We start from the raw sequence: 24,830 nt of genomic DNA on the forward strand, positions 1-24,830 counted from the left end.
TAAAGCATGAGCCCTTAAAACCAGCTGATATGAGGCTCTTCAATACCAAAGAAAAGGGTTATTTGTTGACGTTTGACTTTTTATTTAATATTGTTGTAGACCCACAGCAACTTGTTTTCTTCAATTATAAAAATGTGCAGCTTTTATACGGCATAAAAACATTTTTTTTTAAACTTTTTGGTCAACTTAAATGTGCATCAGAACTTACAAAAGTCTACGACATAGCCTCTAACCTCTAAATTTTGCCAACTTCAAGTCTAGTTTTAAGTTTCCCTAGTCAGACTAGCTTTAGATTTCAAATCTCCTGAGATATTTGTCAAGTGTCTAGCTTCTCATTTGCACTTTGGTTCTCACTGCTTTATCACAAAATCATGTTGATAAATGCTAATTATGACCTATTAGTAAAGCTGGTAGGCTGGTTTAGACTTAGTCGGCTGTTTTATCGTCATTGTAAAGGTTTGAAATAAGGTTTGCAGCTCCATTCCCACATTTTTCCCTTTTTTTGGCCAACAGTGGCTCTTTTGCACATAAAGGTTGCCGACCCCTGTATTAGACCGTCTCACATTTTAAGCTGCTTCTTCTCCAGTGAAGGCTTCTCTTAGAAACTAGGAGACAGCCAGTCATTCTAGCTGTGGCTTTACATTACATACATACATTTACAGACAGATGCTAATAAAGTGTCTTTTTTGGGAATTTTGTGTCTTTTTTTTAGTAATTTTGTATCTTTTTTGGGAATGTTGTGTCTTTTTCTAATAATTTTGTGCCTTTTTAGTAATTTTGTATCTTTTGGGGTAATTTTGTGTCTTTTTCTAATAATTTTGTGCCTTTTTAGTAATTTTGTATCTTTTTGGGTAATTTTGTGTCTTTTTTTAGTAATTTTGTGTCTTTTTTGGGTCATTTTTTGCCGACCCCTGCATTAGACCGTCTCACATTCTAGGCTGCTTCTTCTCCAGTGAAGGCTTCTCTTAGAAACAAGCAGACAGCCAGTTATTGTAGCTGTGGCTTTACATTACATACATGTCAGTCTGGCTGCAGCATCCAGAGAATCCAGACTCCGAGACAGTCAGATAATAAGTTATCCGACCACAGAGAGTCTCTCCATGCTGTTTGGAAACAACATCTCTGTATATATATATTTATGTATGTCTGTGCAATCTTACTATATCTGCAAACTCTGGTTTGTCTTGTCATTACCACGGCTGTTTACACTCACTGCTGCTGCCTGTTTGTTTCTGATTGACTTGAGATATGTTCACCACAGAGAGGGTGTGAAAGCTGCCAGCACAAACCAAAGATCTGAGTGGGGCTGAATAGAGAATGTGCTGCACATTATGTTGTATATGATGAATCTGCTGCACATCACATCACACACAGCATGTCCCTGGAGCAGAGAGATCCAACAAACTGCACTAAACTTTATATCTCTACATTGTGATTGTGATCCTGCTCAGATCCGCGGCAGTGGACAGAGAACCACGTGGCCGAGTGGCTGACGTGGACGGTGAACGAGTTCAGTCTGAAGAATGTCGACTTTGACAAGTTCTGCATAAACGGAGCCACGCTGTGTGCCATGGGCAAGGAGCGCTTCCTGGACCTGGCCCCGGACTTTGTGGGCGACATTCTCTGGGAACATTTAGAAATGCTTCAGAAAGGTAAAGACATATAGGTTCTCAGTGTAACTGCACTGTAAACATATTTAAAATTGCAGTTTCATCATATCTGGTGAAGTGCACGCTCCTATATGTGGCCCTGTGGTAGTGAACATGATAAACTGTGGCCCCCTGCAGCATTTAAGTTGCCCGTCCCTGAATTAGACAAAGGTGTAACAAAATATACAGACATTAACTAAACATATGGTTAAAAATAATACAGGTGTTTAGTTGTTGTTGTCAGTGGGAGTACTGTGAGTCTTTGTTTCCATGTATGATGGTGTGTTGTGTGGTATATATTTATATCGGACAATAGTCAGAAACCTATAATTCATTTTTTTTTTTAAGAAATCTATCAATGCACTATTTAAGTTTAGCTAAATTTAGAAGAAAAGACATGGTCAGATGTATGTATGTATCTTTATTTTTATTTATTCCGTGTATATGCTACTCATTTTAACAATTGGAGACTTCTAGAATCACTTTATAAATGATAAATGATAAAATGATAAATAATATTAAAATGCTTCAGGTTGCTACACAGGAGGAAGAGAAGAGATAAATACACGAATGTTTATAACAATAATAGTAATAATGTTAATGAGTAATTAAAGATAGATAGATAGATAGATAGATAGATAGATCACAAAGCAGACAGAAGACAAAATGACCAAAAAAACACAAAAGAAAATGACTAAAAAAGACACAAAATGACTAAAAAAGACACAAAATGACTAAAAAAAGAAACAAAACGACACAAAAAAGACACAAAATAACTAGAAAAGACACAAAATGACTAAAGAAGACACAACAAAAGACACAAAATGACTAAAAGAAGACACAAAAAGACCAAAAATTTGATAGATAGATAGATAGATAGATAGATAGACAGACAGACAGACAGACAGACAGACAGACAGACAGACAGACAGATAAATACTTTCTACAGTGATAGACTAAGAATAAGATTCAAAAGAAAATAAGATGGAATAAAATAAATACAGGTATGTGCAACATAATAGTAATAATACTAATAATAATAATGATAATAACAAAGAGCTGCACACCCTATATTATACATGTAAATGAGTCAGTGTAGTAGTTCGGGCTTCAGTGTTTGGCTCTTTGTTTCTGTCATTAGACGGTTTAAACTTCAGTTTTTCGTCTCACACACAGAATGTGAGAATAACTCTCTCACACACAGGATGATGTCACTATCACACCCGTTTAGGACACTCTGTAGTAACAGGAGCCAAACAGGAAGACACTATTTAGCTCAGGTCATTAATTTTTGATAATGCTGGATGCAGTTACACGATACATGAAATCAATGGCGAGGTCACTGACGGCTCCTTCTCCATCTATTTTTCATGAAGAGGATGCAAAGCATTACCCCATCAATGGACTGACCTCCAACTTCCAGGAATCCCGCTATACCTCAGACTACTTTGTCAGTAAGTACTCATCACTCTGATCATCAATCACTCTGATAAACAGCGTATGAGGCACGCCTGAAATATGAATGGAAAACAGGAGTGGTTTAGTGTTGTGAATGAAGGAGTCTGCACTGCAAAAAAGGTGTTTAAAAACCAGATAAAAACAGTAAATCTGAGGGAAATGATCTTGCTGCATGGACAGATAATTTACCTTGACAAGGTTTCTTCAATTTTTTTCTCTTTTGTACAATTATTTGTCTTTTTTGGTCATTTTGCGACCAAAAGAAGATGTAAAAAGACACAAAATGACCAAAAAAAGACACAAATTGACCAAAATAAGACACAAAAAAGACCAAAATAAGACATAAAAAGACACAAAAAGACAATGATCTTGCTGCATGGACAGATAATTTCACTTGACAAGATTTCTTAAATTGTATCTCTTTTGTAAATTTTTTGTCTTTTTTGGTCATTCTGTGACCAAAAGTAGATGTAAAAAGACACAAAATGACACAAAAAAAGACACAAAATGACTAAAATGAAGACACAAAAATAGTCATAAAAAGACCAAAAAAAGACAAAAAAATCGACATAAAAAGTTTCCAAATGTTGACTAGGAGTGCAGAATTTATTGTTTTTTACAGAATCAAACAGATGCAAGTGGTTTATTTGAATGAGATTATGATGAAATATCACCATTTTAACCTTTGATTTCATTAGAAAGTTTTCATGTTGATGCCTGATTTAACAATTTCTGTTTATTACAAATGGTGTACTTTTGACTTTAAAACATGCTTTTGAAACACTTAACACTTTTTTATCTTGGTTAGAACCAAATAATCATCAGGTCACTCTGCTCGGACAGTTCATCGCTGCTGGCAGCTTTAATTTATCTTGTTTTAAGAGTTAATTTATTATTTTAAGCATTCTACATGCTTATTTCTAGATTTAATAATCTTAATTTAAGAAATTAATCTATCTGTCCATGCAGCAATTTGCATGCATTTCCCTAAACTGTAGTGTTTTATCTGGTTTTTAGACACACCGTTTTTGCAGTGCAGGAGTGGTTTAGCATTGTGAATGAAAGAGTTTGGGGGAATTAGTGTCAGAAAAAATGGATCTTTTCCTGTCAAACATGTGAATATAGATCCCAGTAAAAAGCCTGTTTAGCTGCAGGGCTAAACAATATGACATCAGTGCAAGTTTAGCTAAAGTTAGCTACATTTCTGATCAATAATCTGGCCTCAAATGCACAAAAAACTCCCTGTAAGCAGCGAGGGCTGTGTTTAGTTCTCACTCTGGGCAGATAACGACTCAGAGATTGATCTCCGTCTGCTGCTTTGCTCCTTGTTTCCCTTCTCTGCTTTCCATCCACGCTCATTTCCCTTCTGTGTCTCCAGGCTACGGTGTTGAGCATGCTCAATGTGTCCCTCCTTCTGAATACTCAGAGCCCGGCTTCATCACGGAGTCCTACCAGACCCTCCATCCCATCAGCTCGGAGGAACTGCTGACGCTCAAGTACGAGAGTGAATACCCTGCTGTCATCCTGCGGGACACGCCCCTCAACCCGCTGCAGGGCGACTACTTCACCGTCAAGCAGGAGGTCGTCTCCCCCGACAACATGTGTGTGGGACGCCTCAGCAGAGGTGAGCAGTGGCGTCCCTACCTTCTGGTTCCCTTCTAGTTCCCTTCTAGTGCCCTTCTGCCCTTCTAGTTCCCTTCGAGTTCCCTTCTAGTGCCCTTCTGCCCTTCTAGTACCCTTCTGCCCTTCTGGTTCCCTTCTAGTGCCCTTCTGCCCTTCTAGTTCCCTTCTAGTTCCCTTCTGCCCTTCTAGTTCCCTTTTAGTGCCCTTTTAGTTCCCTTCTAGTGCCCTTCTAGTGCCATGGTTTCTCTCTTTGGTAGCCTACTAACAGTGAATGTGAAAGAGGCGTTGTTTTCATGTGGCATCACTATGACAAACAGCTACATCGAATCGTACTAAAATCTGCAATGGATAACGAAGCAAAAAGTGGATTAATAGTTAGATGCATTTCTGTTTGGGTTGCTACATGTGTGAAGTGCATGTGTGTGTGTGTGTGTGTGGGCGTCAGGCTGCGTGTGATTGTGCTGAGGAACCAGAATCTTGTCATGCCACATCAGCGTGCATGTATTAGAAGAGAAGAAAAGCAGGCCCTCTGGTAGCTTTGTGGTTCAAACAAACCCGCCTCACACACTCAAGACTTGGTTGGGGAAAAAAGAAAAGTCTATTGTTTTTGTCAGTGCGATACACGAACCAAAAGCCACAACGTCTTCTCTTCTTGCCGCCCGTCCTTTATGTAAAACAGTTCAAGTGGTGTAACCTTCAAGAGTTTTTTTTTTTTCTCTTGTTTCTGTTGGCCTCTTTTCCTCGACTTCTGGGTAAAGAGATATAGGTGTCATCCTCAGCGAGAGCGTGGGCTGTTCTCATGAAACTGTTTGCTTTCTCTCCCAGCGATAGTTTACAGAGGAATTAGCAGCATGGTTTACATTTATAGCCATAAAGCTCGGATTTTCTTCTCTCAAATCCCCAGCTGTATAAATGAAGAGCATGTGCCATGTTGTCCATGTAGAGAGCCTCCTGCCACCGGCTGCAAGCTCTGAGGTCCTGAGATCCTCCTGCATCACACCGAGCTGTGCAGCGCTGCATGGTTGAAAAAGTGCTAAAGTGCCTCTAGAGTGGTGAAAACCAGAGGAAGTGCCTTATTGGCTGCTATTTACACATGCAAAAAATGACTGGGGGCCCTCTAGGGTTCCCCTTCATTATATGAAGTAATAATAAATTATGATAATGTACCCTCTAGAGCAAAAAAATAGGCAATGTGCCTTAAAATGCCCTTATAGTGCTCGTTTAGTTCCCTTCTAGTGCCCTTCTAGTGCCCTTCTAGTTCCCTTTTAGTGACCTTCTAGTGCTCTTCTAGTTCCCTTCTAGTGCCCTTCTACCCTTCTAGTGCTCTTCTAGTTCCCTTCTTGCCTTCTGCCCTTCTAGTTCCCTTCTAGTGCCCTTCTGCCCTTCTAGATCCCTTCTAGTGCCCTTCTAGTTCCCTTCTAAGGCCCTTCTGCCATTCTAGTGCCCTTCTAGTTCCCTTCTAGTGCCCTTCTGCCCTTCTAGATCCCTTCTAGTGCCCTTCTGCCTTTCTAGATCCCTTCTAGTGCCCTTCTGCCATTCTAGTGCCCTTCTAGTTCCCTTCTAGTGCCCTTCTCCCCTTCTAGTTCCCATCTAGTGCCCTTCTGCCTTTCTAGATCACTTCTAGTGCCCTTCTGCCCTTCTAGTGCCCTTCTAGTGCCCTTCTAGTGCCTTTCTGCCCTTCTAGTGCTCGTCTAGTGCTCATCTAGTGCCCTTCTAGTTCCCTTCTGCCCTTCTAGTACCCAAAAAAGCAAATTAATAGTTAAATGCATGTACTCGTCGTAGAAAAGTGCAATTAGATGCCAAGTTAGAAAAACAAGATAGAGTGCCCTTGCGAGGCCAAAAAACGAGAAAAAGAATCCCAGTGAAGAAAAAGATCTAGAAGGTTCATCTCAATGGTTTATTCATTTTCAGCCCTATATCATTAATTAACTACTTTGATCTGGATCTCCTTTAACATAATGCTAATCCTAATCAAGGATGAGGATTATTCCTTCAAATATGATGCATCAGAGCTTTTTGCTGCTGTAGTGGCCCCGTGTTGTGCAGAATGGGCCCTTTTTATTTTTCCGGCCCTTCTAACAGTCTGAGTCCTCCACTGGGCTGGTGGTTCGTTCCCAATGTGGGAAAGTATTTGGTAGCTCCACTGATACAACATGTGGCTTCAATTTCAGCAGTTTCAGATCGGGCATCAATCGTTGGGCTGCTGCATTATCTGTCATTTGATAATGGCTCAACATTCAAAGGCTCCTCTTATCTTTCCCAAGGCCAAAAATAGCAAGGCAATTTGTGTGATTGTCTTCTAAAATCAAATCCAAATGGTGGTTGTAAAAGGGAAATGAGGTGTGAAATGGAGAGATGTGGCAGCGTACGGAACAATATAGCTCAGTGAGAAGGAACCCGCCTCACTGCTAACACCTTGTTTATGTCACTTCATACATGCAAAACTTCCAATAACAATTACAAGTCTGCACTCAAGTATTGCATTGAAAAACAAAAGATTTTTATATTTTTTTTACAGGAAAAGCAGAGGGAGAAAGTCATACATATTAAATATTCGGGCTTCATTAACCCTCTCAACCCCAAGCAGTTTTACACATTGTTTTTCACTATGATGTTGAAGTTCTTCAGCTTTAAAGAAGCAGAATCAAAGCGACAAGTCCAGGAAACTTAAACACATCTAATGTGCACAATAATAATGCCAGAAATTATTAAAATGACAAAACAGAGCTGCATTTATCTGAACACTTTCCAAGTGTTACCAATACTTGGAAAAAAAAACAATGGTGGCTCTGCATGCTGTACATTTTTTAACTATTTAAATTTCCCTTAATTTACCTAAAACCTGTCTTGTCCTCTCCTCACTGGTCTGTGTAAAACAGCTCGCAGTTAAGTCGGAATTCCATATAATTTTTGTCACATGACTTTTATTCGCAGTAAAGTCATTCAAGGCTTCCAAATGTTGACTGTGGTTTATTTGTGGTGAAATTTTAAATGAGATTATGATGAAATATCACTATTTTAACCTTTGATTTCATTAGAAAGTTTTCATGTTAATGCCTGATTTAACAATTTCTGTTTATTATAAATGGTGTACTTTTGACTTTCAAACATGCTTTTAAAACACTTAAAAATAAGAAATTAACTATTAAAACAAGATAAATTATCTAACACTTTATCTTGGTAAGAAACAAATAATTGTCAGGTCACTCTGCTCGGGCCAGTTCATCGCTGCTGGCAGCTTTAATTTATCTCTTTTTTACATTTTTTGTCTTTTTTGGTAATTTTGTGACTAAAAGAAGATGTAAAAAGACACAAAAAAGACACAAAAGACATAAAATGACCCAAAAAGAAACAAAATACGTAAAATCAGCAAAAAAAAGACACAAAAAATCAGCAAAAAAGACACAAAAAGACAAAAAAAAGGCACAAAAAGACAAAAAAAAAGACACAAAAAATCAGCAAAAAAGACAAAAAAAGTTTTTTTTTTATCTTGGCAAGAACCAAATAATCATCAGGTCACTCTGCTCGGGCCAGTTCATCACTGCTGGCAGCTTTAATTTATCTGGTTTTAAGAGTTAATTTCTTATTTTAAGCGTTCAACATGCTTATTTCTAGATTCAATTTAGTGTGTTTATCTTGTTTTCAGACACACCTTTTTTTGCAGTGTGTACTTTTGACTTTCAAACATGCTTTTGAAACCTGTCAGCAGGTTTTTTTAGGATCTTAAATGTGATATTCTATGTAGTTTATAGTTTTATTCCTCTCTCTCTTTTTCTCTCAGGGAAGCTCGGAGGCCAGGACTCCTTCGAGAGCATCGAGAGCTTTGACAGCTGCGAGCGTCTGACCCAGTCGTGGAGCAGCCAGTCGTCGTTCAGCAGCCTGCAGCGAGTTCCTTCCTACGACAGCTTCGACTCCGAGGACTACCCCACTGCGCTGCACAGCCACAAGCCCAAAGGAACGTTCAAAGACTATGTGAGGGAGCGCTCAGACCTCAGCAAGGACAAACCCGTCATCCCTGCAGCAGCTCTGGCAGGATACACAGGTACGCTGTCTCAGGCTCAGCGCTCATACACACTGCAAAAAATCCAACTTGTATTTTTTGCCTAAAACAGTGATTTAAGTTGGTAAAACTTGGAAATATAAATGATTGACATTTAGGGCAATAATGTAAGTTAGCACAACAAAGGAAGCCAGTTGTCTGCTCAAAAACAAGTTGGTGAGTTGTTGTTACTTATATCTTTAAGTTGGGGTTCAAAACAAGGGACAATAGTTCTGCTAACTCTTATTTCTTTGTTGTGAAATTCGGTCATTAGCGAAAGCTAGCAACTAACTGATGTTAGCGGCTAACTAATGCTAGCGGCTAACTGATGCTAGCGGTGCTGCTTGTTACAGCTACAAGAGTAGCCATTAGCGTATCAATGCTAACTCAAAATTGTGGTCGCAACATTAGCTGACATTTCATAGCGGCGTTACAATCGTGCCAATTCAGCACATTGCAAAAGTTAGCAGAAGTAAGGATTAAAAGTTATTACAATGTAAAATTATAAGTTCAAAAATCTGAATTCAGAGTTGAGCAAACTCAAAAACAAAACTTAAAATATTTAGTTTAATTGTCCAACTTAAAATTTTACCGAAGTTTGTTGCCTTGAAATTTTGAGTTCACCCAACTTTTCTTCTTGCGGTGCATTACACTTTTACACCTCCACCTGTTTTTATAGACCTTTTTCACTGCAGACATTTTTCAAATGTCAGAGAAAGCAGAGAAAGCTCCGGGTAACCAGTAACATTAATCTCAGTTCTGCTCCTTTCTGCTGGAAAGCTGTTACACAGAAAATAAAGTAGAAATGTGTCATTTATTTATATATTATAGTGTTAATATTATTAGCTACATATAAGGAATCAGACTTATAATGAATCAGACTTTATTTGTGAAGCACTTTTCTTACAAGAGAGATGCAACACTAACCCTTGGGTTGGGGGTGGGTGGAGGCACCCATCCCCAACCCTCCATCCCACCCACCCTATTAAAAACAAACAACAAGGACAACAACAACAACATGGAGCAGTGAGGGAACACTGGAGGCAGCTTAGAAATTAATTAGATAAAAAATAAAGTAAGGTAAGATAAAATAAAATAAAATAAAACAAAATTAAATTAAAAAAAATGAAAGTAAATAATAATAACAATAAAACGTTTTTTTTGAAAAAGCCAGATAAAAAAATATAAAACAATAAATAAATAAGAAGTAGAGCATGATAATAAATATATGTGTATATATATATATATATATATATATATATATATATATATATATATATATGTATATATATAGGTTACAAAAGCAAGTAAGATAAGATAAGGTAAGATAAAATAAAATAAGAATAAAAAAAATTAAAGTAAATAATAATAATAAAATGTTTAAAAAAAGCTAGATAAAAAGATAAAACAATAAATAAATAATTAAGAAGTAGAGCATGATAATATATATATATATATATATATACACACACACATATATATATATATATATATATATATATAGTAGATAAAAAATAAAGTAAGGTAAGATAAAATAAATAAATGAATAAAAAAAAGAAAGTAAATAATAATAACAATAAAATGTTAAAAAAAACCTAGATAAAAAAGATAAAACAATAAATAAATATTAAAAATTAAGTAGAGCATTATAAATATATATATATATATATATATATATGTATATATATTTGCAGTGTGTCCTTTTGACTGTCATACTTGCTTTTTTAACGTGTAAGCAGGTTTTTTAGGATCTTAAATGTGATATTGCAGCTGTAAAGCACTTGTTGACTCTGTGCAGAAAGCCCCAGATGTGGTGTTGCTGTAATGCTGTTTGCTGCTTTTAGAAACAAACAGCTTTTAGCCTGGCAGCAGCAGAGTCATGCACATTACAGGAAGAAAAATAGACTTCTCTCGAACCTTCTGCTTCTCTCTCTCTCTCTCTCTCTCTCTCTGTCTCTCTTCGTCTCACACTCTTTTGTTCCGTCTTCACTTCTCATCTACCTCCTTGTTATCTGCAGCCCGCATCTCAACCTATTTTTTACAGGTCGTCCTAGCAACGCTGGCGAAACATAGCAATGACGCCTGGCCCTGCACATAACAGCAGAGAGGAGAATTATCTCTTCATCTCGCGAGGCATCTTCACACTCGAACATGCTCAAAGAGCTGAATGTTCTCCAGGTTCAGTGAGATGAGGAGATATATCTGCTTCTGAAGAACATGAAGCACTATTTTAGCATCTTAGTGTAAAAAAAGATGCATGAAAAACAGCTACTGTTACTACTTTTAACCGTTTAGCAGGATGTGCATGTTAACACGTGAAAACAAAACTTTCAAATCATGTGTTGCGTAAGAAAAAAAACACAAAAACCTTTTGCATAATAATAATAATAATAATAATACATTTTATTTGTAAAGCACTTTTCATAAGGCCCTTGTAAGTCTTTACAAGATGCTTATTAACATTATTGTGTGTTTATAAGCTTATATAAGTGTTAATAATGGCACTACAAACACCCATGACCCACCCATTATGTCTTTGCCATGCCTTTATTAATCTTATTTTGTTTGCTTATTGATATTAAAATATACTTTATTGCTCATCTATTATAAGTTAACTATAAGTTAACTATGCTTTTTGCAACTACTGGATCTAAAGCGAGAACAATGCCTTATTACTTGTTAATTAATGGTTATTAAGGACCTTATTATAAAGCGTTACCGAAATCTCAAAGTTCTACAGAAACCAGAAACAAAATAGACAAAAGACTAAGAGAAAACTCAGACACATTAAAATCAGCAGTAGATTAAAAAAAAAGACACAGGTAGTTAAGTAGATTATTAAGAAATATATAAGAGATTAAGGTGCAGAGACAATAATAAAAACATCTAGAGTCGACCTAAAAATGCCTTTTTCAGTCATGAGGATTTGCAGTTTAAAAACTGGATTGTTCAGTGTTGAAATGCATCTCAACAGCAAAGTGTTTGGGACTTTTTCAGCCATGTTTAAATTACAGTCACAAGGCAGCGAGTTTGCCAGCGTTGGAAAAGGGGAAATCCAAGCAAATTTCTCAACGTCACTAACAATGCAAACATCAGATCTGCACTGACTGTCCCTAAAGTTGGTATGCACGAGTTAATTCGGTCATCTGTACGGTTATTAGTTCAAAAGCCGCTTATGGAACAATGAGTCATTCATTCCTAATGATATTGGAAAGATGTTGTAATGCACATATAATCAAATAATGAAGAGTAAGACCGTCTAAAAGCCTCCAGTGACCATTAGAGGCTGTGTTGCTCCCTGCACCCTATTTGTCCAAAAGTGGACAGAAAATAAAGAAATAACTGGATGAAAATAAACATGATACATCAGCTGAAGCCAGAACATCATTCTGGACACACACTGCAAGAAAAGGTGTGTCTTAAAACCAGAGAAACCGAGAAATAAGCATGTTGAACGCTTAAAATAAGAAATTAACTCATGAAACAAGAATAAAACCAGTTAAAACCAGAATAAAACAACATAAAACCAGTAAAAACCAGAATAAAACCAGTTCAAAACACTTAAAACTAGAATTAACCACATACAACCAGAATAAAACCACATAAAACCAGAATAAAACCAAGATATTTCTTAAATTAAGATTATAAAATCTAGAAATAAGCATCTTGAACACTTAGCTGCTTGCAGCTTTAATTCATCTTGTTTTAAGAGTTAATTTCTTATTTTAAGTGTTCAACATGCTTATTTCTAGATTTAATAATATTAATTTAATAAATCTTGTCAAGGTAAATTATCTGTCCATGCAGCAAGATCATTTCCCTCAGATTTACTGTTTTATCTGGTTTTTAAACACCTTTTTTGCAGTGCACTTTCAGACTTTTTAATGAAGTGAGCTTTGACTTGAAAAATCTGCATGGTATTAAAATCGGAGCCCGATCATGAAGGAAATATCTTCTTTCAAAAGCTTTTCAAATATCAGCCATTTACCGTTTCAGTCTTGACATGTGACATGAATCAGCTGTTACGACTCCATGTGTGAAAGTGTTTCAGCCTAATGCAAAGTGATGAACTCTCACTGAGGAGAATGTTTTTATTTTACACCAGGGGAAAAGATAAAGAAGGGGAAGAAAATCACCAATTTCCCTGAAAGAGAAGATGTGGGGCAGTTTGTGCTGTTATTAGGAGAGAGAAGTCTTTCACAGAGAGAGAGCTAAAGTAAAAATAAAATAAATAAAACTCCAGATTGATGTTTGTGACAGCTTGCTGTGCTGGTTTCCTGTCGACAGGTGACTCTTGACAGCAGGCTGATAAGCTGCAGAGAGATAAGTGAAGCTCTAGTTGTCATCTCAGTGGTTTCCTGTGACAAGTTGCCATTTACACCTCTCTCTCTCTCTACAGTACCTCTGTATCTGTACCATGGTACTCACGCAACTTCTAACCTACAAATGCACACATTGAAATCATGCACTGCAAAAAAAGGGCGTCTAAAAATGAGATAAAAACACTAAATTGGAGGACTTTCACCAGTAAATGCAGCCAAATGTTACTATACACTTATTTCTCCAGAACCAGATGACAGACAGGCAAAGTTAGCAACTAGCTGCACATAAAACCAGAATAAAACAAGATAAAACCAGAATAAAACAAGATAATACCAGAATAAAACCACATAAAACCAGAATAAAACCAATATATTTCTTAAATAAAGATTATTAAATCTAGAAATAAGCATATTGAACACTTCGCTGCTTGCAGCTTTAATTCATCTTGTTTTAAGAGTTAATTTCTTATTTTAAGAGTTCAACATGCTTATTTCTCAATTTATAAAAGATAAAAACACTAAATTGGAGGACTTTCACCAGTAAATGCACCCAAATGTTACTTATTCACTTATTTCCCCAGAACCTGATGGCAAAGTAAGCTACTAGCTGCAGATCATAGCAGAACATTTAGCAAATATAACTGAATATTAACCTCAGGAGGTGGTGGAGACCAAAAATGAAGCAAAAAGGAGAACACTAAGTCTGAGCTGTTTTTTTTTACTTAACTTTTTGACTTTTAACTTAAATTCTACATGTCTGATGACTAAAATCCTTCATCCTGTTAAAGTTTAGAGTTAAAAATGATCTAAAGATCTAAAAAGTGATATATAAGAGTTATCTTAAAAATGTAGTTTAAAATCTATATTAAAAGTCTATATCTGACTTCTGATGCATGCACCATTGACAGGCAACAGCAACTAAATGTCATGGACCATGTCCTGCATTAAACCTCTGAAGTCCAGGAGATTTTGGTTTAAATGTGTCAACTTCCTCTGCATTCATTTCTGTCTCTGTTCAGCATCTTCCAGTCTGTCCTTACATCACATGCATGGCTCCTTTTTCTCCACACAAAATTGGCTATCTGTCAGATTTTACATTTTATTTTAATTAACAAAGTATAAAGCTGCCAGGAACCCAAAATACAAACAAAGGACACATGTTTCTATGGAAATGTACCTTTTTTAAAAACCATTTATACACAAAAACAGCAGAAAAAATAATAAATAATAAAACTACAAAACAATATATTTGCATGTAAATTATAAATAGTAATAGTTTTCATTGTGGAAAGGAAATTCACAAATTTAAAAATGGTCTAGAAACATAAATGTCACACTGTGAAAGCTCCTATGATTGAACTTTAACTGCTTTCTCAGCTTGTCTACATATCAGATATAAATAAAGTTATTACTGTATATAAAACATGTATTTTCAATAAATAGATGGACTCCAGAGGGTTAAAACAGCAGATTTCACTGTGTTAGAACATATAAAATTGGCCTGTTGGTTTTTATAAATGTAAATGTGGAGATCTTTAAGGTCCATAGATGAATCTTTGGTTTTGGCTTCAGTTTGTTGCTGTTAAAGCTGCAGACTCATTTAGCTGCGATACTTAACTCTGCTGTGACTGTGACCCCCGCCCCACCCACCCACCCCTTTGCCACACTATTGCTTTTTCAATGAGGCCCATTGTGCACGGAGACTTGTAACATATTTTTGGAAACTTTTTTTTTTTTTGTGTCAAAGGGGTCGCCTCCATTCAGGGCGCTGCATCACCCTTATGAGGGCTCGCTGTTACAGTAGCAGACGCTTGGAATGTGAGTCCCAGTTTGTGTGTGAAAGAGCTCCAGTGTTGCACAGATTTCTTTTTCCAAAAGTCTTGGTGGCTGTTGTCATGCACCTTCTGCATCCTTGCAGGAGCACTCACGCACACACTCACAGCGTTTCAAGAGTTCAACCCACATGTCTGACCAAAAATGAAACACAAAATGACCAAAAAAGACACAAAATGACAAAGAAAGACAGAAAATGAGAAGACAGAATAACCAAAAAAACCCACAGAAGACACAAAATGACCAAAAAAAAGACACAAAATAACTAAAAAAGACAGACGTAGCAGACGTTTGGAATGTGATTCCAAGTTTGTGTGTGAAAGAGCTCCAGTGTTGCACAGATTTTTTTTCCAAAAGTCTTGGTGGCTGTTGTCATGCACCTTCTGCATCCTTGCAGGAGCACTCACACACACACACACACAGTCACACACTCACAGCATTTCAAGAGTTCAACCCACACGTCTGTTTCCCTGAAAGCTTTTGTTTGTCTTGTATAAAAGGTACATTTGGTTTTGTGAGGCACTCGAGAGAGAGAGAGAGAGAGAGAGACAGAGAGGTGACTTGTGCGTGGCTTCAGTTTTGCTGAGGCGGTGTGCTGCAGATATACAGGCAGGTGTGATTTCAACATGCGAGCCTCTAAAGTGGGTGGTTTAGTGCTGAAAAACCACAAGATCAAAGCGTTGTGCAGTGAATCTAGTTCAGAGACGAGCCATCCTTTTTTTCAATCTTTGTTCTGCTTTCCCTCCTTTTTTTTCCACGAGATATAATAATAGGCTGCTGTAATAGCAGCAAAGTTCACTTTTAACACTCTGGAGTCTCCAAACTCACCCAAAGCATCCAGACGTAAAAACAAAGCAGACCAAAAAAAGACACAAAATGACCAGAAAAGACAAAAAAAATCCAAAAAAGACAAAAAATTTGAAGACAGAATAACAAAAAAAACCCCCACAGAAGACACAAAATGACCAAAAAAAGAGACCAAATGACAAAAAAGACACAAAATAACTAAAAAGAGACACAACAACAGACACAAAATGACCAAAAAAGACAAACAAAAGACACAAATGCCCAAAAAAGACACAAAATGACCAATAAAAGACACAAAATGACCAAAAATTACACAAAAATGACCAAAAAAGACACAAAATGACCAAAAAAAGACACAAAATGAGAAGGCACAATAACCAAAAAAAAAACCCCACAGAAGACACAAAATGACCAAAAAAAGACACAAAAAGACACAAATTACCAAAAAAGACACAAAAAGACATGAAAAGGATTCAAAAATGGACAAAATAGCCCTATAAGACTCCATAGAGTTAACAGCTTATTATATTACTTTTTATTCATGAAGATAGCATTACAGATGACTGAGCAGCCTCTCTCTCTCTCTCTCACACACACACACACACACACACACACACACTCTCTCTCAGTCTGCGTATGTGTTTGTGAAAGGCTCCCCTCTTATTTTAAACAGTGATTTCATCAGTATGGAACTCCTACAGACAGACTCTAGATTCACATAGTGAACAGGGACACTGGCAGACAAGGGACTAGTGATGAATGGGACTGTTGTATTTAGGAGGACGTTTGGTTCCACTGCTGTGTTTCGGTCTGACCCACATTAGAAGGTTTACTTTGTCCCTTTTTAGACACAAGTGAATAATTGGCATGCATATTTCACACTCTTTTAATATTCCCCCTCTTGATCTGGATTGGACTTGGAAAATGCTTAATTTTAGCCGTTATGTCTCATGGTGAGGAATATTCTGGATTTGAATATACTCCTTGAAAAAGGCTTCATGCACACAATCACTCATGAAAACCAACTTTATTATTTGAAATGAAATGAAACAATCTAATCGTCATGTGTGTTTGTTGTCTCCTGACATCTCACAGCAGACAAGTAAAGCTCGTAGTAAAAGCTCATTATGTTGGAAATGAGCTGTCTGCTGTCTCTCCTGTCCTCTCCTCTCTGCTCTGTGTAAACAGCCTCTCCTGTCCTCTCCTCTCTGCTCTGTGTAAACAGCCTCTCCTGTCCTCTCCTCTCTGCTCTGTGTAAACAGCCTCTCCTGTCCTCTCCTCTCTGCTCTGTGTAAACAGCCTCAGGTTCAGTTAAAGTTCCAAAGAATTCTTGTTAGTTAGGGCCTCGGGGCAATCGCACCGAGCACTGGTCCCATACAGCAATAGCTGTAGGGACCAGTGCTGCACTACTGTTATACTGTGGATTTTTTCTTCTTCCTCTTCCGGACGCAATTTCATCCCGCTATTAGTCCTACAACTTGAAGAGTTGCAGGACAAATTATATATCAAAACGTGCGGTTTGATCGGGATCAAATATGTATATAATTTTTTTGTCTAAGCCATGGGTTGCCCCTGCAGGCGGCCTAAAGAGCCACATGAGGCTCTGGAGCCACAGGTTGACCACCCCTGTACTAAATAACCCGTCCACCACCCAGAGACTGTAAACATCTTTATTCTAACCTTCTCTCTGTCTGTTTTCAGGCAGCGGGCCCATCCAGCTGTGGCAGTTCCTCCTGGAGCTGCTGACCGACAAGTCGTGCCAGTCCTTCATCAGCTGGACAGGAGACGGCTGGGAGTTCAAGCTGTCCGACCCCGACGAGGTGAGAGGCCGTGACCCCGCTGGTCTCTGGGAGGTCCTGAGGACTTCTCCAGATGAACAAGATGTCTTCTGCCTTTTGTGAAAACATTTAGCATGCCTTGTTGGGCTCCATCAATCTTTTTTTTTCTCTTTGGAAGTGTTGCTGGTTTCGCTTCAGTTACACTGCAAAAAAAAGGTGTTTAAAAACCAGATAAAACACTAAATATGAGGGAAATGATCTTGCTGCATGGACAGATTTCATAAATTAAGATTGTTAAATCTAGAAATAAGCATGTTGAACGCTTAAAAAAAGAAATTAACTCTTAAAACAAGATCAATTATCTAACACTTCTAAATCTAAAGTTTTTTTTTTTTTATCTTGGTGAGAAACAAATAACAGTTCATCGCTGCTTGCTGGTTTAATTTTTATCTCTTTTGTACATTTTTTGTCTTTCTTGGTCAATTTGTGACCAAAAGAAGATGAAAAAAGACACCAAATTACCAAAAAAAGACACAAAAAGATGTAAAATGACCAAAAAGGACATAAAAGACAAAAAAAAAACTGCAAAAAAAGACACAATTATTTTTTTATCTTGGTAAGAAACTAATAATTGTCAGGTCACTCTGCTCGGGCCAGTTCATCGCTGCTGGCAGCTTTAATTAATCTCTTTTGTACATTTTTTGGTCATTTTGTGACCAAAAGAAGATGTTTTTATCTGGTTTTTAGACACTCCTTTTTTGCAGTGTAGTGTTTCATTTCAAAATAAAAGCAAATTCAAAATATTAGCGCTTAAAGATGATCAGAGAAAAAAAAAAACAGTAACTGTTGCTTTAAATTGAAGTAATTTCTTCCAGATTGAATATATTGTTTATGACGCATGTTGACAGGTTTATTTCCTGTGTTTCAGGTTGCTCGGCGGTGGGGCAAGAGGAAAAACAAGCCCAAGATGAACTACGAGAAGCTGAGCCGCGGCCTCCGCTACTACTACGACAAGAACATCATCCACAAGACGTCGGGGAAACGTTACGTCTACCGCTTTGTCTGTGACTTAAAAAGCCTGCTGGGCTACACTCCCGAGGAGCTGCACGCCATGTTGGACGTAAAGCCCGATACAGACGAGTGAACGGCAAGAAGAAAAAACACAAAGTGAAGACAAAAAGTTGAGGAGACGCGTTGGACTGTGGCTCATAAAGTGGTCTTATAACTGTTTTGATAGAGTCGCTAAACCGTTTTTTTGGGGGACCAAACTGTTTTTAATGACTAACTGGTGGTCTTTTAGTCGAGCTCCTAGTCTCTCAGAACCATGTTTTAAAAAGAAGGCACAAGCCAAAAGCCTGTATTCATACCCTGTTGCATTGGAGAAAGTGTGCGCGCGCATGTGTTTGTGTGAGCGTGTGTGCGTTTGTGTGATTATCTCGGTATTATTTAGCAGCTCGAGGCAAACGGAGCGCTAAGAGTTCAGGTTCCCTTCTGTAGAAGTAGCACAGTGAGGAGACATGAAGACCAAAAGAGAAAAATAAAAAAGAGCAAATCATTGATTGAGGTGGAGCTTCAAGGTTCCCGCTAAGATTTAAAAAAAAAAAAAGGGTTGCCAAAATGTAAAGTAAGGAAGGTTTATGACATATTTACAGACATGCTCACTGTTTCTCTTTGGCAGAGAGTTTTCAGCTTGGACCAAAAAGAGTCATTAGTTGTTGAGGAGCCAGTATTATATTATCGATGTTGAGAACAGCCAATGTAAACGTAGCAGGCATTTATTGGAAAGAGTATTTTTCTTAAGTTGTCAATGAAGGTATTACAGTGAAAACCAAACATTAGACGCCAGGTTTTGACCTGTTCTGTTCTCTCCAAATGTGCTGATTGGTTATCAGACAACACTAGAGTCTGTGTAGCGTCTGACGAGATGACTCAGAACAGGCGTTTGTGATAGACAGACACCGAAAGTAGCCGTTTGCTGTTTGAAACTGACGCTTTCACCTTTACATTTATGTTTTGCCACCTTGTTAGAGACACATATTGTGACTGAAACTTATGCATTTTTGCATATACCACCAGTATTAGCAAACTGTAGACAATCTATGTGAGGGGAATTCAGGAGTTCTGGGTTAAAAAAGAAAAAAAGAAGAAAAAAAAATATGTTTAATGTGCAGATTAGATGCATAATGTCGGGTCACTGTCCATGTCCGTTAGTGTTGCTTTAGAAGTGTTTGATAGTCTTCTGTCCGTCTATACAAAACAACCACAAGCAATTATTAGGATTAGTTATTTTACAGAAACCGAAGAATGTCACTATTCTTTTTTTAATGCAGTATATTTTGGCCATAAGGTGCAGTATTAGGGATGGGAATTTATACGTTGTTTTTTTATTCCAATGCCAAAATTAATGGATTCAGTTATCTATTCTAGTCTGTGTGTCCTCAGTCCATGTTGGGACCAGTTCAACCAGTCCATGTTGGGACCAGTTCAACCAGTCCATGTTGGGACCAGTTCAACCAGTCCATGTTGGGACCAGTTCAACCAGTCCGCTATGACTTCTTATGACACAATAGAGTTTTATGTCATTGTTTTGTCAGTAAAAACATGCTGGCACTGATAAAAGTATTTGATAAACTTAAAAGCATATGATTCCAATAGATCGGACAGTTTGGAACCAGTTCTTGACTGGAACCAGTTCTAGACTGGAACCGGTTCTTGACTGGACCCATTTCTTGACTGGAACCAGCTCTTGACTGGAACCAGTTCTAGACTGGAACCGGTTCTTGACTGGACCCAGTTCTTGACTGGAACCAGTTCTAGACTGGAACCAGTTCTTGACTGGAACTAGCTCTTGACTGGAACCAGTTCTCGACTGGGACCAGCTCTTGACTGGGACCACTTCTAGACTGGAACCAGCTCTTGACTGGAACCAGTTCTTGACTGGAACCAGTTCTAAACTGGAACCAGCTCTTGACTGGAACCAGTTCTTGACTGGAACCAGTTCTAGACTGGAACCAGTTCTCCATTCCCATCCCTGTGCAGTAAAGTGTGAAGATGCAGTGCAGAAGAAAGAGGCAATAGAAACATGTTGATGAGAGAGAATGTGAAGTTGTGTTGGATAGATGAAGGTGACTGAGAGGATTATGATGATCACTGATCACAGATAGAGAAGTCTGATAGAGGTATTGATCACTGATAGTCTGATAAAGATGGTGCTGCATGGTTGCTGGTTTGCATTGCCTGGGTGGTGAACTGCCAGTGTGGTTGGTTGGTTGGTTGGTTGGATGCATGAATGCAACTGAAACCTCATTGCAAATGGAGGCATTTAGGACAGACGTGTAGTTTTGAGGTCTATAATCTTCAGCTCATAGTCAGGAACTCATTCACTGGTTCATTGGAGCAGTTTCCTCCCACCAGTGGGAACAGTGGCTGCACACTGGCCTTATGGGAAATGCCAAAGTGGAATATCATATTAGAATACAATGTTATTGTTTACAGTGGCTGAATGTTACCCATATGGATGAAAATAGCGTTTGAGATGTCTATTTGTACAGATTGTATTTCATAATGCTTTATTGAGACCCAGATTACACAAATAAGCAAGAGACAAAGCAGGAATAATAACCAAAACCCATGTGAGGTCTTTAGCCACGCTGCTTCGGGTATGGTCCACAATGTTGGAAGACAGGGACCACAATTCTCTCACTCTTTCTTTTTTTTTTTTTTTTTGGGAAAAACTGTTGACTTTTCTTTGAGGTTTTGTTAATATGTTGGAAAGCACACGAGCTTTAGGACAAAGAGAAATAAATGCTTTTCACTGATCTGGGTTTCCCAGCGAGTGTAGAAAAAGACATGCTGGATATGTTGATAGTTTCTAATTGGTTACGAGCTTGTCTAACCCTAAACCCTGACCCTAAACCCTGACCCTAAACCCTGACCCTTATCCCTAAATCCTGAACCCTAACCCCCTAACCCTAAACCCTGACCCTAAACCCTGACCTTAAACCCAATCCCTAGACCCTAAACCATAAACCCTAACCCTAGTCCCTAAACCCTAGACCCTAATGCCTAAACCCTAGACCCTGACCCTAAACCCTTATCCTAAACCCTAGACCCTAAACCCTAAACCCGAACCATCTCCAAGCACTGACTCTCTCCATGCTCCTCATCTGAATTCTACAAATTCATTCGTAAAAAAAAAAAAGCTGCACTGTACTTTCATTCGTCTCTGCTTGTGGATGTCAAGATTTCAAAACACTGTTTTTTTGTTCAGGTTCCTCTTTCTGATGTCAGTGTTTTATGTTGGAGAGCTTTAACAGATTTTAACATGATTATAATGGTCGTCAGTTCCCCCACAAACACTGCAAAAAAGGTGTGTTTAAAAACCAGATAAAACAGTAAATCTGAGGGAAATGATCTTGCTGCATGGACAGATAATTTACCTTGACAAGATTTCTTGAATTAAGATTGTTAAATCTAAAAAATAAGCATGTTGAACACTTAAAATAAGAAATTAACTCTTAAAACAAGATAAATGATCTAACACAGCAAGATAATTTCCCTCAGATTTACTGTTTTTATCTGGTTGTTATCACCTTTTTTGCAGTGTAATATCCGTATGGTCAGCTTCATGAGATTAATGTGATGAAAGAAAACATTCTGTTACCTAAAATGTTAGTATTTTGAAGATTATTTTGTCAGGAACATATACTGTTGTTAAATGTCACAGATTACAATCTACTGCAGGTCTTATGTATTAATGAAACGACGTGTATTCACACCAGTAGTTTGTGGCATATTCATATCTCAGAATGGATTCAGAAGGAAAACCGTTTTTTGTTTTGGATGTTGTTTTTTTTGTATATTTTATAGTGTCTCTGTATTTTTGTTATGAGATCATTTTTTATTGTATTTAGTTCACAAACATTTGAATATTTTTCAATAATTTATATTTTATAAAAGACAAGAGACGCAGACAGCTGGTGCTTTTATGGGAATATAAAGGTAGCGCAGGACAAAATAATGTAGCGATTTCTTTTGTTTTTTGTTTTTTTTTTATTCTTTTTTTATATATAGAAAATAGACCTGTCTGCTAGAGAAAAAAGGCTGATGCTGGCCCATCAATGATTTCTGCTGGAAAGGTTTTATAAACTGTAGCTTCTATTTCTAAAATGTACTTAATGTACTTCAAAATGTTATAAAATATATGTGAACAAAGATTTCTACTTGTGTGTAGTCTTACTGTTTCACTCAGGACTTTTGAATTATTATTATTATATTACATTATTAGATTTTTAATTTAATAATGTAAATGTAGAGTGAAAATAGGCTTTTTCTTTGTAGCTGTTCCCTGATTTTGAAAGCTTCTTTCTTGAACAAATAACTAACTATAAAGAATATTGGTAACAATTTACAATAACCAACTAAGTGATGTTTATAGATAGTTTATAGACAAATTATTAACAATTTACAAAGTGCTATACATATTTAATCTTTAAATGTTTTCAACAAATTTCTTGAAGGTTTATGAATAATTTCAAAATCATTAAAATACTTAATATGGTGTTAAAAATGTTATGAGTGCAACTAAAACTATTAATAAACAATTAATTATAATTTATTGGCTTGTTAATGATAAAGTAACTATAAACTTACATTAATATACCGTCTATTTGTCATTTATAAATGATTTAGTTAGTTAAACATTAATAACATTATGTATTTACCATTCTAAATGGCCTATATACGGTTTATAAATGATTATTAAACATTAATAAACTCTAAATCTGTTTACCATTTATAAATGATGGTTATTGTAAAGCGTTACCAGAATATTTAACATTATTTTATATTAAAATGCATTATACATTGTCAACCATTTCTAGTAGTGTGCACCGAGAAAATAAAAAAATAAAAACAGATAAATAAACATCAGTGCTGTTTGTTCACTATCAGTCAATAAATGATAAATATTACACTGTAAAAAATGTCTGTAGATTTTAGGGTGAAAAACTGCTAAACCATGACAGTAAAAGACGTAAAATGATAAATGGGTTAATTCAGTTTCAGTAACAATGACACACTGTAAATGTAAATATCAGCCAAAACAGGATTTTTTTACATTTTTTGAGGGGAAATATGTAATTTTTGCATGTATTTTTTGTAAAAAATATTTTTTCTAACTGTTAAATGTACTAAACATCATATTTCTAACAAAAATAAAAATATACTGTAATATTTAAAGGTAAAATCTTTAATTTAGTAAAATCTTTAATTTATGCAGCATTTATAAAGTATTTTCTTGTCAATTATATGGCAGAACTGCATTTCTTTCAATGGAAAAACTTTTTATTTTTTACAGTAAAATATAATCTTAAAAAAAGAAGCCTTTTAAACAGGAAATCAACAGTGCTAATATCATTTTACCGTAATATTAGAAAAAGTTGCACCATATTTATTACGGTAAAGTTCTGGCAATCACAGCTGCTGGTTTTTTACAGTCAATAAATTATAAATATTACATTGTAAAAAATGAAATAAAGGATTATATTGAATTAAATATAGACAGATGGATGGATCAATGTTCCTCTAAGTGTAACAAATGACTCCAACAGATCTGTCTATTGTTCCAGTCACCACTGTGGCCCTTCAAAGGGGCCCCGCTCTTTGAAATACATGCAGTCCCAGTTTTAACGAGTGTGTCCCGAGCGCTCTGATGAGGTGACGTCAGAACAGAACCAGCACACTGGGGCCCATTCATGGTGTTGTAACCCCGAGCTCATATAAATTCCACTGTAGATAGAAAACATACAGGGGCCGTGGCCCCGTGCCCCGAACACCACAGCTGTTTGGCCCCGCTGCAGCGCTGCAGCACCGCGGCCAGCAGACGGGTCCACTAGGCTGTTTTTACTTTACTAAACCTGATGGAGAAACCAAACACAAAGGGCCTCATGCAGCAATGTTCTCCTGGATCCCTCTAAAGGTTTCTCCTCATTTTATACTGGGAGAAAACATTAGAAAACACTTATTGATCGAAAGGTTTTAACCCTGTGGAGTGTCCAAAAGCTCCAAATAATCCAGACTTGTTGACTCCATCCAGACTAGAAAACAAAGCAGCGTGGAGCCCTACTGTAAATTTACCTCTAAAGTTCTGGCTGTAAACTCCATGAGGCCAGTTTCAGTTTGATGATGATATACCAAGTAAAACTGGAGACAAGCTCAAGTATATTTAGTATCAAATGATAGAACTGGTTGTAACCCTTTTATATGTTAGATTAGACACCTAAGTTCACATTTGCAAAAAAAAAAAGATTCAAAATCACAT

At 37.0% G+C, this 24,830-nt stretch overlaps 1 protein-coding gene across 4 annotated transcripts in view; it reads left to right on the top strand.

Annotated features, from left to right (window-relative positions):
- ets1 (v-ets avian erythroblastosis virus E26 oncogene homolog 1) overlaps positions 1-22,725 on the top strand; it is a 77,620-nt gene extending 54,895 nt beyond the window's left edge. For 3 of the 4 annotated variants that reach the window (XM_059330612.1, XM_059330614.1, XM_059330616.1), the window contains 6 exons: positions 1,452-1,652; positions 3,026-3,103; positions 4,486-4,731; positions 8,512-8,772; positions 17,433-17,551; positions 18,438-22,725. In XM_059330612.1, the coding sequence (XP_059186595.1) occupies positions 1,452-1,652; positions 3,026-3,103; positions 4,486-4,731; positions 8,512-8,772; positions 17,433-17,551; positions 18,438-18,653 (1,121 nt within the window). In that variant the 3' untranslated portion in view covers positions 18,654-22,725. The remainder of the gene's footprint in view (positions 1-1,451; positions 1,653-3,025; positions 3,104-4,485; positions 4,732-8,511; positions 8,773-17,432; positions 17,552-18,437) is intronic. The other variant, XM_059330615.1, reaches the window with a different exon arrangement.
- Positions 22,726-24,830: the final 2,105 nt, after the last annotated feature.

Source organism: Centropristis striata, chromosome 4, assembly GCF_030273125.1.
Source record: "Centropristis striata isolate RG_2023a ecotype Rhode Island chromosome 4, C.striata_1.0, whole genome shotgun sequence".
In the NCBI taxonomy this organism is placed as follows: Eukaryota; Metazoa; Chordata; class Actinopteri; order Perciformes; family Serranidae; genus Centropristis; species Centropristis striata.